Below are 15,000 nucleotides of genomic sequence, written 5' to 3'. Positions count from 1 at the left end.
TTCATCAGAATCACAGAAACTTTATTGATCTCAGAGGGAAACTGAGTTATCATAGCAGCAAATATACAAGAAACAACATAAAATGAGTGTAGAAACAGAGATATGATAACAAAACTATTAAGATAAACAGATGAACACAAAGACATGGGACTAAATATAAATATACATATGAACATGGAAAGACAAGCATACAGTCCTGAGTGGACATAAATTATATGTGCAGTTTGCTAATACTGCAGTTTATGCAGTCTATGAACAGCTCAATGCTCCTTCTGAGAACAGGAAATAACAAAGAGAATACAACTTTATTTATATAGCACATTTAAAACCAGCAGTACCCCAAAGTGTTTTACAGTAATACGATCATTTATAGGAGGGAAACATTAAAAGCCAATAAATACACCAACAGGTGGAGCGCACTAATTTGCTGCAGTGCAGTGAAAATATGTAAAAGAAAATACAAACACAACTCGACTAGGAGATTATTTAACAATAAAATAAAATAATTAAAACTACATAAAAGAACATTTACAGGATACAGACAATAACTAAGGAGGGCTAGATTGAGTAAATCTTTTTATTAAATTATGACCCCTGTGACTTTACCTGTAAGCTTCTCACTGGGAAGCTGCAGTTTCAGATCGCTATGAAAGTCCCGTGACCGACTGTCACTGCAAGGCTGCTGAGCTTGAACAACTGCCTTTACAAACCCAGTTACACAAGATCTGGGGGCCTTCGTAAAATGTAAATAACAACAGAAAGAACTGTTTCGCAAATCTCAGATTTCATTTTTTATTCACAATAGTATGCAGAAGTCATTTAGAAAAAGACTGAGGTTGTGATCAGGAAGATTTTTCATTTCATGAAGTTTCTGCATCTATAACCAGAAATGGTGGAATTATGTAAAAACATACAGAAAAATGTGTCAGTGTGTCTTTAATTACCTTATTAAGCAGAGAAGACATCAGATCATCTTTTTTTAATGGAGTGTTCGCCCAGGGTGCCAAACAGGCTAGCCTCTGCCTATTACTAAAAACATAAATAAAAACATTTAAGTTTGTGGTTTTAAGGTGAAAAAATGTGTAAATTTTCAAGGGGTATGAAGACTTTTTCAAGCCGTCCTAATCCCACAGATGATCTTCTGTAAGGGAAGTGAGTCTGGAATCAATGAGGCAACTAGAAAAATTTGCATTTCCTGCGAAAATGCAGTGTGGATGCTTTAAAGCTGAAGCTGTCTGCTGAAAAAAGCTGAAAAAGTTGGAAAGAAAAAAAAAATGCTGCCCTGTGCAGGATTCAAACCTGGCCCTTCTAGTCTCAAGGAAGCTACTCATCTCACTGCCCCAAACTCTTTCTCACAAAGAAGAGGTGGAGAGACTGACAATTCTGCTGAAATGAGCAGAAGCTGCAGAGAATTGTGGTGAAAAGAGGTGAAAAGGCTAAAACTTTGCTGAAAACAGTTCAATCAGCAGAATTCTGCTGAAAAGAGGTTTTTGCTGAAAACAGCTGAAAAAGCTGGGATTTGTGCTGAAAAGTGGTGAAAAAACTGAAAATTCTGCTGAAAAGGGATGAAAAAGCTGAAATTTGTGTTGAAAAGAGTTAAAAAAGTTTAACTGTTAACTGAAAGAAATGTTGCCATAAGCGGGATTTGAACCCGGGCCTCCCAGTCTGAGAACGGATGCTCATCTCACTGAGCTAAAACACAGCTCAGCCCGGCAAGCAGAAATAAGTGACCACATTGATAATGTGTTCCATTCATTTCAATGGGCAAAAATATTGCAAAAAAAATTCAATATCTCAAAAATTATAGAAGTTATGAGCACCAAAAGATCTAGCCGGCATTAGCAAAAAATATCAGCATAGTTTAAAATTTGAACGGTGAAAATCGGCTGAAAATTGTGGAAGTAGTTAAGTGCCAAAAAGTGTACAGAAGCAACTAGAATAATAAAGTATAAAGATTAAAGAGAAACAGGAACTCAATAGTGTGGATGCTTAAAGCATCCACACAATTAAACACCTGGTTGGTGGCAGAGCCTGTAGTGTGGATGGGATTCACTTTGAGTTCCTGAATGCTCTCGATGTTGTAGGGCTCACTTGGTTGACAGGCCTTTGCAACGTTGCATATCTGGGGCCCTTGACTCTCAGACTCGGGTAGTGGTCCCCATATTTAAATATTGGGGAGTGAAGGGTGTGCTCAGACTGTAAGGGGATCACACAACCTCAAAGTACAAATTTTGACCGAATTTTTCTTCCTTTTAGCTGATTGGTTAACGTCATGTCAATCACAAATTTAACAATCCAATGAGAGAATAGATAGGTTTGGCTGTTGGAGGGGTGCTTTACTGAGCTTCAGGTCCTGGAGGTAGTTCATTCTTATGGTTCTTATGGGCTAAAATTGTTGGTTCTTCAGCCTAATTATTATTAGGCTGGTAACAATAATAATTATTGTTATTATTATTTTTCTTTTCTTTCTTTTAAAAAAACAAACAAAAAAACCCAAATCTTTTTTGCACACACACCAATTTGCATCTATAGATGCACAAACATAAATGTTTTAGATATTTTGGTTTACAAGGTTACAAAACTCAGTTCACAACTAGTCGGTCAGATTTACAACTACAAAATATTTATGACCACAATTTGAGCCCATAGATGTGTGTGGAGAATCAGTTTGTGTTGAACATGTTTCACCTTCACGAATCCTCACAGTCAAGGGAGGAGGAGACAGGGAGGCAGGAACCAATGAGAGACAAGGAGGAAACTGAAAAGAAGAAAATAAAGAAGAGTGAAATAAATGAGACAAGGAGAGAGTAGGCAACGAAGGAGGAGTGAAGGATGAAGGAAACTTTGAGACAAGAAGATAGAGGCAACATAGGAGGAGGCAGGAGATAAAGTGAAAGAAGAGAAGGGTAAAAAGAGTAAAGAAGCGATGAAGGAGACATACATAGAGGAGGAAGGAACAATGAGACTGGAGAAGCAAGAATGTGAGAGTGGGGAAGACATGGTGGAAGGAGGGAGGAGACAAGGAGGCAAGATGAAAGGAGACACATAAAGGGAACAGAAATAAAGAAAGTTAATTTTGGACAATTTATGCCTTTATTTTCAATCATGTGACTCTGACGCCCTCTGCTGGTCAGTGCTAACGTCACACAGCTCACAGAAGAAACATTTCCCTTTGTTTGCACTCAGGTTTACTTCTGATGTCATCACTCATCTCTGTGTCTGATAGAAGAGACAGGTTACTGTTAATGTTTGTCTGACTGACACAATAAAGCCTAAACATTTATTCTTTACTTTAGTCACTTTGAATCAATAACCAGGATCCATTTACCTGACTTTACCTGTTTAAACTCATTTGTGCCTTTAATGCTACATGGAATATACAAAGGAGCACGAGGAAGATGAGGAGAGGACTGAACAGCGCTTGCCTTGCCTGAAGATCATTACCTCTCCTCACCAGCAAGTCTGCAGCTCTGACCTCAGTTTCCATCATTCATTTTCCATTTGATCTTCTTCTTTTGTGGTGTCTGTAGGCCCCAAAGACCTGGGCCTTCGCATGATGTGCCCAGTCACGCCACCCAGGTCTCACTGTCATTGTCCACATGAGCTCTAAAGTCTCCAAAGATTCACTGGATGAAGAACCCTTGAGTACCCCACCCAGTTACCCCCAACAGACTGGCTGCTCTCAACTGTTGTTTGGTGCATAAATACAAACCACAGTCAGGATTTGTTCACTTTCTAAAGATGAATTCATTTGTTTATGATTCTCTGGACCTCTGTGGTTAGTCCACATACAGGTACGCCCAGCCTACCTTCGTTCTCACCTGTGTGGCGACGTCAGTGTTGTTGTGTATGAGTGAGTGAAGGACTGAGTTTGAGTTTCTGTCTGTTGAACTGAACTCAGATTATTTGTAATTTTTTTTTTACTGAGAATGTTTAGAGACAGTCTGAATGTCTGAGAACAAAATGCTTTTGTTCATTTGTCCATTTTTGAAATTGAGGTGCTGCGATAGTCCAAAGCCGAGACCCTAACATTGAATGAAATGTGTTGGTGGGATTTCAGAGAGCTGTGCATAACGTACATAAACGTCAGTGAGCTGAAGCAGCACTGTGAAGAAGATCACGTTTTTCAGTAGTCTTGAGATCAATGTCTCATGGAGGCTTCACCTGTTCACCTGTAATGACCTACGCCTGTATTCACACCTCTGCTCGTGTGATGACTCACATGATCAATATTCGGTCAATGACTTTCAGGACAGAGGTTAGTGTCACAGTTTCAATGTAGAAACAGACACAGTTACTCTTAATGACCTCTTTGCAGATATAAATATTTAGTTCTCTTCCTCTGGTTCTGTTTTTATCTCACATTTACATCACCTGTCAGAGAACAGGTAAACGTGTACTTGTTAAACAACTTCTAGTCTCAGGTGTAATCAGCTAAATCAGCTGCTTCACCCAGAAGAACTGATGTAGTGTCTGATAGACTTCATACTTCTGTGTTTCTTTCATAGAAGTTGAACCAAAACCAGAACGGCCAGAAAAACCACAGCAGCCATGACTGTGATGATGAAGGAGGAGGAAGAAGAAAGAGCTGGAGGAGGAGAATAGGTGGTGTGAGTGTTTGTTGTTGTAACGGAGGCTGTGGTTGGAGGACCTGCAGGAGACATGATAAAGCTGGTTCAGTCAGTTTATGATCAGTTCAGCAGATTGTCTTTATACAGGAAGTGATGTCAGTGTTATGACCTTTGACCCTCAGAAAACTGAGGAGATGATCCAAATTCATCTGTAGAGACCTTCATCAGACTGCTGCACATTAATCATGATGCTCTGTTTTGGTTAGTTGTCCATTAAAGTAGAAATAAGCAGTGACTATGCCACCAGTTTTGTCTTTGCAGCGTAGAGTGACATCACTTCCTGTCTTTTCAGGAAGTGTCAGGATGTCAGGATCCTTTCTTTATATAAAAATTAAAACAGCGTGCTGTTATTCTGATGATTAAATGAACGTGTCATGAGGGCCAGAACTGAGCAGAACCCTGGAGGAGAAGCAGGGTTTAACAACATTTATTGGTCTAGCACAGGTTAACACTTGGCAGTAGCAGAAAACAGCCACACAGAATGTAACAGTGACTTGGCGTGAGAAACCTGGTAACGTGGTTGTGGACCAAAAGGGCAAATTGGGCTGGAAGGGTAACTGGAGCGTGACAGCTTAGGTCTAGCTGTTAGGAGAACGGAGTTAGAAGAAGGGGAAACACTGGAGAGGGTAAGTTTAACTGTATTTATAGCTCACTGGGAGTTGGAGTGAAAAACGCTTTGAGGGAGGGGCAGTGTGAGTCCAGGTGAGTTGGATGGTGTGAGCCGGCTGATCTACGTTCCACAGGTTTGGATGGAGCGGGATGGCAGGCCGGTGAGGCACGGAGAGATTTCCAGAGTGAAGGTAAGTTGTTCGAGGTCCAAGGGATGAGCTTAAGGTAGAGTAAGAGACGTGGAAAACTAAGGCACACGAGAACAGGGGACATAAAAGCCAACTCCAACATGGAGTAGCTGACTAACTGGTGGAGAAGGAACGTCAGTGTGAGGCTTAAATATCTCCAGCCTGATTGCCAAAAATCAGCTCCAGGTGAGTGGAGCAGATGAAGAGATTATGGGCCTGCTTGGGGCGGATATGAAAGAGGTTCAAGAACCTGGTGGAAATTTGCAGCCACTCACCTCGATTGTAACGGAATGACACACCAGTAAACTCCACTGATTTGTTGTTTGTTTGAGTTGATGCTCCCCACTGACGGGACAGGTGAGGCTCACGCCTGCTTCTCAGCTGCTCTGGTTCGTGCTCTGTTGGGATTGGCTGATGCTCAGTGGGAGGGGCTTCAGAGAGCTCTCAGGGTCAGAGGTCACATCAGAGTCTTCCCTCGTGGGCAGAGCCAGGTCAGTAGCACCTGTCAGGTGTATATATTTACCTGTCACAGGTGAGTCACAGGTGAGTCACGTGCTCATCGTCGTCTTTAAACTTTATTTTATCTTTAAAAATTTCTTCATATTTACAGTCGGTGTGAAAACGTCAGAAGGTTTGAGTGAAAAGAGAGAAAAAGATGTTTGTGAGGATTCACGTTGTGGATATCTGAGGTTATCAGAGTGTCAGGAAGGGAAACCTGAAGAAAGTCAAAGAGCCGCCCAGCACAGAACAAGCCTGTCAGAGCAAAGACTTCAAAGACTCTACAGGCTGCACAGGGACGCACTGTGAGCTCACAGAGCTCCACGTCTGCAGACACCTTCAGCCACACTGCTGAGGACGAAGACCTGCAGACTGAAACGTCCTGTGGTCAGAGGAGGTGAAACGAGAAGAAGATGCAGCTACAACCCAAAGAACAGCGTCCACACAGTGGGGCCGATCCGTGAGTCTGCAGAGACATAACCTCAGTGTCTGTCTCAGGTGTGTGATGGGGACGCTGACGACTTCCTCCTCCACTTCCTGTTGTCTCTGTGCAGCAGCGATGTCATGATTCGGCTGCTCAGCCTCACCTGCAGGAAACACACCAACCAGAGACCAGAAGGTAACCCCACCCTCACCAAATCAAATCAAATCAAATCACTTTTATTGTCACATCACATGTGCAGGCACACTGGCACAGCACATGCGAGTGAAATTCTTGTGTGCGAGCCCCACAAGCAACAGAGTTGTGCAAAACACAACAACACAAACGAGCAAAATACAAGAATGGCCAACCTGAAACTAATAAATATATGTACAATATATAATAGTGTATGCATTTCTGGATGTGTGTACTAAATATTATCCTACGTGTGTGTGTGTGTGTGTGTGTGTGTGTGTGTGTGTGTGTGTGTGTGTGTGTGTGTGTGTGTACACATTTTTACAAATTAAATAGTAAAAAAATAATAAATAAAATATATAAAATATACAGAGTTGAATATGTGCAAAACAAGTGGCATTTATATACAGTGTGGAGTGCATAATGTTAAAGTTCCAGTAGTGAAGCTGAGGTGTCTATGACGTGTTCAGCAGTCTGATGGCCTGGTGGAAGAAGCTGTCTCTCAGTCTGCTGGTACGGGACCGGATGCTGCAGAACCTCCTTCCTGATGGAAGCAGTCTGAATAGTTTATGGCTGGGGTGACTGGAGCCCTTGATGATCCTCCCCGCTTTCCTCAGGCAGCGCTTCCTGTAGATGTCTTGGAGGGAGGGAAGCTCACCTCCAATTATCCGTTCAGAACACCGCACTACTCGCTGGAGAGCTTTGCAGTTGTAGGCGGTGCTGTTGCCATACCAGATGGTGATGCATCCAGTGAGGATGCTCTCAATGGCACAGTGATAGAAGGTCCTGAGGATGCGGGGGCTCATGCCGAATCTTTTCAGTCTCCTGAGAAAGAAGAGGCGCTTCTGCGCCTTCTTCACTGTTTTGTTTGTGTGTACTGACCACGTAAGATCCTCAGCCAGATGTACTCCAAGGAACCGGAAGCTGCTCACTCTCTCCACAGCAGCGCCGTTGATGGTGATGGGGGTGTGTACTTCTCTGCACCTCCGGAAGTCCACTATCAACTCCTTTGTCTTTGCGACGTTGAGGGTGAGATGGTTGTCTTGACACCAGTGGGTCAGGGCGCTGACCTCCTCCCTGTAAGCCGTCTCATCACCGTTGGTGATAAGACCCACCACTGTAGTGTCGTCCGCAAACTTCACAATGATGTTGGAGTTGTTAGTGGCTGTGCAGTCGTAGGTGTAGAGTGAGTACAGGAGAGGGCTCAGTACACACCCCTGTGGAGCACCAGTGTTCAGTGTGATGGGGGATGAGGTGATGCTGCCCAGTCTGACCACCTGGCGTCTGTCAGACAGGAAGCTAAGGATCCAGCTGCAGAGGGAGCTGCTCAGTCCTAGATCCTGCAGTTTCCTGTCCAGCTTCGAGGGAACGATGGTATTGAATGCTGAGCTGTAATCTACAAACAACATTCTCACATACGTGTCTCTCTTCTCCAGGTGTGACAGGGCAGTATGTCAACCCTGACTGCAACCTTCAGAGTCGTGTGTGTGTGTGTTTCAGAGGTGAGGAGGTTCACTCGAGGAGACAGAGAGTTCCTGACCAGACTGGCTCCTCCCCTTCAGCTCACCTGTCTCCACCTCGACCCTGACTGAGCTCCACCTGCTTCGTTCTGACTTCATCTGTTCTACGTGTTCGTACAAATAAAACTTTATTGTTCCTCCTGTCACATGGTATCTCACCTTCACTGACCCTAACGCTGGTGATCAGGGTCAGAGGTCACATGAAGCTCTCTGGGTTTAACCTCACACGAAAGGGGCGTCGCTGTCATCATCACAAAGGGGCCTATAACAGGTCATGTGACCCTCCTACAGGAAGTGATCCCTGTGAGTGGCGCCCACATCAGAGACGTTCTCAGATGGTGATTCATCAAACCTGCACCAGTAAAATCTGACAGTAGAAGGATGATGAGTGAAACTGGTTAATCTGGTGTTTGTGGCACAGAAGGTTTGACCTCCACTGTGTGACACGGGTCAGACTCCAGCTGGGCCTGCCGCTCTCAGCCTCACTCTGAAGAAGCCTACAGTCTGTCACAGTGGAAACTACACCGGGGGACCCCATCCTTGGGGTGGACCCATTTTTGTTTTAGCGTGTTTTGGGGTTTAAAAGCCACAGAGACGCGGTGCTTAGGAAAAATGCATTTCAGCTGTGCTGATGCTCCTGACACGTATAAGACTGGGGAAACCTGCATTCAGCTGGACCTGAAAAACACTATGTCCAGATAAACACAATCAACTTTTGGAGAAAAGTAAAAGATTCTTCATCAGACTAACAACTAAAAACATGACACTTACCTTAACAGTATGGGCTACATCAAATATATTCAAGACCAACAACAACACTTCTCACTGCTGCTAATTTTAACAAAACTAAACAAAAAGTAGAAAAAGGCAATTCACCAAGTCTTGAAAAGTAAAACTGAAAAATAGAAACACAGAATAAAATAAAACATCCATCCAGATCTTTACCACCAACAACATAAAATCTGTCTTAATTAAATGGCCAAATTCTCCAATAAATTTGCAATAATAAAGTAAGAAAAAATAAGACATTCAATTTATGGACGCTCAAATTAACAGAGCGACATTAAACGCACCTCATTGCCTGCCGTAGCGTTCTTCGCAGCTGCACTTCACCTCAAAGGTCGGTTAATACATCGGATTGAACTTAACCAAAGTCCAATTAAAGGAAAATAAATGTTTCTAACAAATACAATGAAGAAGATTAAAATAATTCACTGTCAGTTACTGTCGCTGTGAGTTTGACGAGGTCAGCTGCTTCATTTGGTTCTGCCTAAAGTTCTCTCAGTGATCCAGTGTTTATATGATAAGATACGTGTTTAATGCAGAGAGTTGGAATTACAAGTTGGTAAGAAGCTTTTTAACAAAGGTTTGATTTAAGCTTTAAGTTCAAAGGTGAAAGAAATTTCACGTTTGATGAAGGAAGATCAAGGCTAACAAGGACATAGGTCAAAGGTCAAAATAAGGTAAGGTGAGAAAATATAATAGATATATATAATCAATCAATAAGGTGAAAATATCAGATAAAAGGGTTTTTTTGGTTATATGGAATAAAGAGGTCAAAGGTCAAAACAAGAGACACTGGTAGAGACCTCAAATCATTGTTACTGAAGAAGGAGGAGTTCTTTAACAGTACGACATTGATAGAGTTTGTTTGTGTGTTTGAGAGTTCAGACTGAAAGGGAGCGCACAATCGTGTGTGTGTCTGCAGCTGTTGTGTTGTTGCTGCATCGTTGCCTCAGGGGGAAAGTTGTGTGTGTGTTATGCAGACTAGCAGAGACTGCAGCTGTCAGCAGCCACACACACTTTCTATTCTTCAAATCAAATCACAGTGAAACATGTTCACTGACAGCTCAGCTTCAGCATCGTCTTCATGCTGTGACTGCAGCCGTTCAACTCTGTTTGTCTTTAACCCAAATCATCACAACATGCAAATATAATCATCAAAATGATGTGACTGGAAGGATGCAGCAGTCTGTGCTCCACCTTTCTCCTCCACACCTGCAGGTGGAGAACATGGATGCATGAATCTCTACAGAGTTCTTTGAATATTATCCGTCTCATCAGTTTTCAGTGAACAAAACTCCTCACAGAGCCAAAATAAGCAGTTTGTATCCAACATAACTCAGCTGGACTCTGATGCTCCGTATAACAGCCACACATGAGTCTGGATTCACTCAAAGCATTGAACAAACTTTATTGGAAATGAAGCTTTTGGACATTTGTTCTCTGATATTTGCTCTTCAGCTCGAGTCTCCATCAGTGGGAACATTTCCTGATTCAACTTTTCTTCTGTTCAAATCAAACTCCATGAGAATCAAAGTGTGAATCAGAGTCCTGATGATCAGATTCTATAGAAACATGGAGACTGTAGAGGATTTACACTCAATATGTTCATTTGTTCCCTTCAAGAAAAATCAATCATTCATCCAATAAAATCAGTCATTGATCAGTTTGATTGACAGGACAGATGATCAGAGGTGCAGAGTTTTTACCTCCATCATTCATATAGGGTTCGAAGTATGGGTGGAGTTTGTGAGTGAAGGAGCAGCCAGTAAAGGAGTAGATCAGAGCTGCAGCACCTACATCATAAAAGGAGACCAGACCCTCCTCATAATCCACAAACACCCCCACCTTCTCAGGACCAGGATTGAGACAGAGGGGGACTGAAGGGTCAGCAAGAGCTTTGTACTCATTTCCATTTCTCAGCCACACAGTCCAGAAACCATCCTGAGGTCTCAGTGTGATGTTTCCCTTCCTGTTGATCGACTCTGTGGCCACTCCTAAAGTCCAGTCAGTCTTTCCTTTAACCTGAACCTCAAAGTAAAATCTGCCTGAAGAGAAACTCTGCTCTCCTAAAACACAAACACACAGAGAAAATCTCTCTGGGTTGTCTGGAAGATTCTTCCTCACATCACTATCATACACTTGTTTTCCATCATCAGACAGGATGAGATTAGGATGAGCTGTATCAGGATCCAGAGTCACATCCACCTCATGCTGCTGCACCCTCTGCAGCTCAGCCTCTAACAGCTTCTTCTTCATGGGTTTCCTGATTGTCTCCTCCAGCTGAGCCACAGCTCTCCCCACAGTCCCCTCATATGATGGTGGATGAACTCTGACCTCTGTCCAGTCCTTGCTGGGTGGAGCAGCTTTCAGGGAGGAGAAGCTTTGCAGGAGGTGGAGGTGGTCTTCAGAGCGTGAGAGCTGCTCCACCTCAGAGCTTCTCTCCATCAGCTCAGAGATTTCCTGTTCCAGATCTTTGATGAGACCTTCAGCCTGTTTCTCTGTAGCTTCCTGTTTGTCTTCGATCTCCTTCATGAGCTCCTTCAGGCGTCTCTCAACAGACTCCATCAGAGCCGTGAGGACCTGAACACCTTCTGCTTTCTGTCTGTCTGCAGCATCTTTACTCATCTTCACCGACTCTGTGATCTCCTGAATCTTCAGTCGTCTCTTCTGGATCATCTGTTGAATCTCAGCCTCTGTCTTCTCCAGCTCTGCCTTCTTTCCTTCATATTCTTCTCTCAGAGGAACAAACTCGTGGTTCTTGTGGTCTAAAACAGGGCAGAGCACGCAGACACATGTCTGGTCGGTCTTACAGAACAGCTCCAGGAGTTTATCGTGCTTCGTGCACATCCTGCCTTCCAGGTTCTCCACAGCATCAACCAGCTGATGTCTTTTCAGGCCTTTCACTGTCAGATGAGGCTCCAGGTGAGTCTGACAGTAGGAGATCTGACACACCAGGCAGGACTTCAGGGCCTTCAGTCTGGTTCCAGTGCAGACGTCACAGGGAACTTCTCCTGGTTTGGCAGCTTGTTGCTCTGAGCTGCTGCTGCTGGCTTTCTGCTGAGCTTCACGTCTGAACTGAGCAACCATCTCAGAGAACAAAGTGTTGATCTTCAGCTGAGGTCGAGTGTAGAAAGTCTCTTTACACATGGGACACTGACAGCTCTGACTCATGTCCCAGTGCTGACTGATGCAGGTTTTGCAGAAGTTGTGTCCACATGATGTAGTGACTGGATCAGTGAACACATCCAGACAGATGGAGCACAGAAACTGATCTTCAGATCGCAGATTGCTGGCAGCAGACATGTCTGCACTCTGAGGGAGAAAGAAGAGAAACATTTGATTCAAAATTCACTTTAAATTTCATTTTACAAAGAGAGAAACAAGCGTCAGTAGTCTGAGGAGCTTGGAGAGAAAAGCGTCTGGACTTCTTTAAGTTTCTTTTCATCACAGAAGCTTCTTCACCTCATCCTCAACACGGACCAAGGAATGAATACTGCACTTTTGGAAGAACTCCCTCCCCTGCAGCCTCTTATCGTCAAAGGGACGGAGGTGGAGAGGGCAAACAGCCACAGATTCCTGGGACTGCAGGTTACATCAGACCTGAGCTGGACTCTCAACACCACAGCAACTGTGAAAAAAGCCCAGCAAAGGCTTTATTTCATTCGGCTGCTCAGGAAAGCTGGCATGAACCACCACCCTCTCACCCAGGCCTGCAGAGGACTGATAGACAGCATCCTCACCGCAGGCATCACTGTCTGGTATGGAAACACTACACAGACAGAGAGGAAGGCTCTGCAGAGTCATAAAGTCTGCAGAGAGGATTATGGGAACAACACTTGCATCCATGGACCTGCACATACAAAGCTGCACATACAATCTCAGACACAACAGAGCGGACAGCAGCATCACACACAGAACACGATTCTTCAACAGCTTCTTCCCCACAACTGTCAGACTGACGGCAAACAAAAACACACTGAACACTTAAAATAACACAGCACTACTTAACCTCACTTTGAATGTATCATCGGTTCACTGACCATCGGGCAATACACTCACAACAGACTTGTGAAACAGATCTGTGGAACAAATGTGCAACACTGTGAGTGCGATAAGAGGTAGAGAACTACACACTCTCTGTACATTTTCTTCTTTTTCTTTGTATATAGAAAATAGTACGACTACCCTACTCCGGACTTCATTTCTATCCTCCTGCTTTTTCTGTCTTTATATTGTTAAAGTGTGATTTGACTTGGAAAGCTCTGCACAAGTATTCCACTGTGCATGGACTGTTGGTCCTGTGTGCAAATGTCAAAATAAAAATCTTGAACCTTCAGTTGTCAGAGTAACTGGTGGAGACCCAGCAACACACTCAGACACAAACTGGTTCATCTCAAACACAAACTGAACAACGTCGTGTCTGCTGTACAGTGCAGCGTCCAGATGAACAGGATCAACAGGATGAACATCTTTTTAACAGTCGTTACAAAGATGTGAAGTTGTTTGGCTGACACAGACAAACAGTATCCCACATTCTTGATTTTTAGCTCACAAACACGTCTTATAAGGACTTATTGATCCTGAAATGTTGGAGGTTTCAGCTCTTTAAACAGTAAAGTTACAGGAGGATACAGATAATTATCAGGAAAATGTCCTCGGTTTGTTAAAATGATCCCGTCCGATAACACACGAGAACAATAAATGTATAATTTTCTGTTGTAACCCACAAACTGAACGGTCACACTCATCTTTCATGTTGTCACTAAAACATCACTCCTTCCACGTCTAGTTGGTCGTGATGGAGGCGGAGTGCGTTGGGTCCGCTTTCCCTGCCCAGCCGATGTTCCTGACGCAGGGAAACAGATCCTGTTGGGGATCCCTACCTCGGCACAACACCTGCCATGGTCTTTGCACACTCACCACAGTAAATGCATCATGTTGTCAGCTTTACAGTATCATAGTCAGAGAAACTGGTCAGGCCGCTCTCTTCCAAATGTCTACACTTCACCCTTTTACTGTCAGTGGGCTCAGAGTCCATCTAATGTGGCTCATTATCTGATGCCGTCTGCAGACCAGTGTTAGACACTGAGAGGTTGATGGCTCCGTGTCAGAGCACCGGCCTTAACGAAAAAGTTATCAATCGTTCTTTTCATCTTTTCTCATTACCCACAGCTACATCCACTCCTATCACGCTGCTCACCTCTGCTGCGACGATTCAAACAGCCGGAAAGTAAATAATTTGGAGACGGTGCGTTTGTGTCACAGTGAACAGTGAAAACAGAGACTTTCTAAAACGATGATGCATGTTAGTCATGTGATGCAGGCATGTGACCAATTAAACAAAGATAGTGGAGAGCATTATACAGCAGCAGTTTTGACAGTCCTATTAAAGATGAATATCAGTCTGCACATGCTCCACAGAGCTTTTCTTCAAATTCTTTATTTCTCTCTCGCTTTTGCAACTTTGTACTTTTGTGTTACTCGCAGCAACAACTCCACCTCATTGTTAGTCCATTTTAAAACTCGGTGCTTTTCCTCCACCTCTGCTGCGATGATTCAAACAGCTGGAAAGTGAATCAGCGGCAGACAGAAATGAGACCGGTCGAATCGTCTTGCGTTTCACGCATGCGCAGGACTGGAACGTAAGCGTTTTCAGCCGTCTTAATGTGGACGCACAACTCTGTGAAAACGACTGAAAACACTAGTGTGGACGCGGAGCGCTGTTTTCAAATCTATCCGGGCGAGTGTGGACGTAGCCTAAGTGGCACCATGGAGAAATGAGGTGGCGCTCTAGACCCTGATAAAGTGAACAGAGTGAAGATTTGTGTAGAAGCAGGAAGTGTGATCAGCTGCACTCACCACTGTTGCTGAGAGAAACCTGATGGACTCCAGTGAATCTTCTTTTAGAGACAAACAGGACTCGACTGCAGCTCTGCTGCTGCTCTCTCACACTTTCACTTCTGCAAAATGACGTTGAGCTTCTTGTTTTTCAGGTGTTGCTCCGCCTCTTCCTGCCTCTCCCTTTACAGGAATCAGCCGGTCTGTACTCAGTGACTGTGTGCAGCGGGTGGGAGGAGTGAGGAGTGGTGTGTGGGTTCACACAGTAATGACGGCCTCAGGTGATCAGGAGAAACTCACCTGGATTTCCTTTT

General features: G+C 43.8%; 1 protein-coding gene and 1 pseudogene across 1 annotated transcript; one reads left to right on the top strand and one right to left on the bottom strand.

Annotated features, from left to right (window-relative positions):
* The first annotated feature begins 5,763 nt into the window (after nt 1-5,763).
* Nucleotides 5,764-8,134, top strand: LOC147333678 (CST complex subunit CTC1-like). The gene is made up of 3 exons (XM_086269539.1): nt 5,764-5,919; nt 6,425-6,545; nt 8,043-8,134. The coding sequence occupies exons 1-3, from the start codon at nt 5,764-5,766 to the stop codon at nt 8,132-8,134; spliced, it is 369 nt and encodes a 122-aa protein (XP_086125665.1).
* A 2,210-nt stretch (nt 8,135-10,344) lies between these two features.
* Nucleotides 10,345-13,097, bottom strand: LOC147333677 (E3 ubiquitin-protein ligase TRIM21-like; annotated as a pseudogene).
* Nucleotides 13,098-15,000: the final 1,903 nt, after the last annotated feature.

This window comes from Aulonocara sp. 'chitande type north' Nkhata Bay, linkage group LG3, assembly GCF_057382095.1.
Source record: "Aulonocara sp. 'chitande type north' Nkhata Bay isolate Kocher_YH1m ecotype deep benthic linkage group LG3, A_spYH_male_GT1.1, whole genome shotgun sequence".
NCBI classification, from domain to species: Eukaryota; Metazoa; Chordata; class Actinopteri; order Cichliformes; family Cichlidae; genus Aulonocara; species Aulonocara sp. 'chitande type north' Nkhata Bay.
Note: the sequence above shows the minus strand (reverse complement) of the source record. Positions and strands in the feature narration are given on the sequence as shown.

Coding starts and splice junctions, on each gene's coding strand:
- LOC147333678 (XM_086269539.1), top strand. CDS start 5,764: ATGCTCCCCACTGACGGGACAGGTGAGGCTCACGCCTGCTTCTCAGCT. Junction 5,920..6,424: donor TCCCTCGTGGGCAGAGCCAG/GTCAGTAGCACC, acceptor TGTCTGTCTCAG/GTGTGTGATGGGGACGCTGA. Junction 6,546..8,042: donor CACCAACCAGAGACCAGAAG/GTAACCCCACCC, acceptor TGTGTGTTTCAG/AGGTGAGGAGGTTCACTCGA.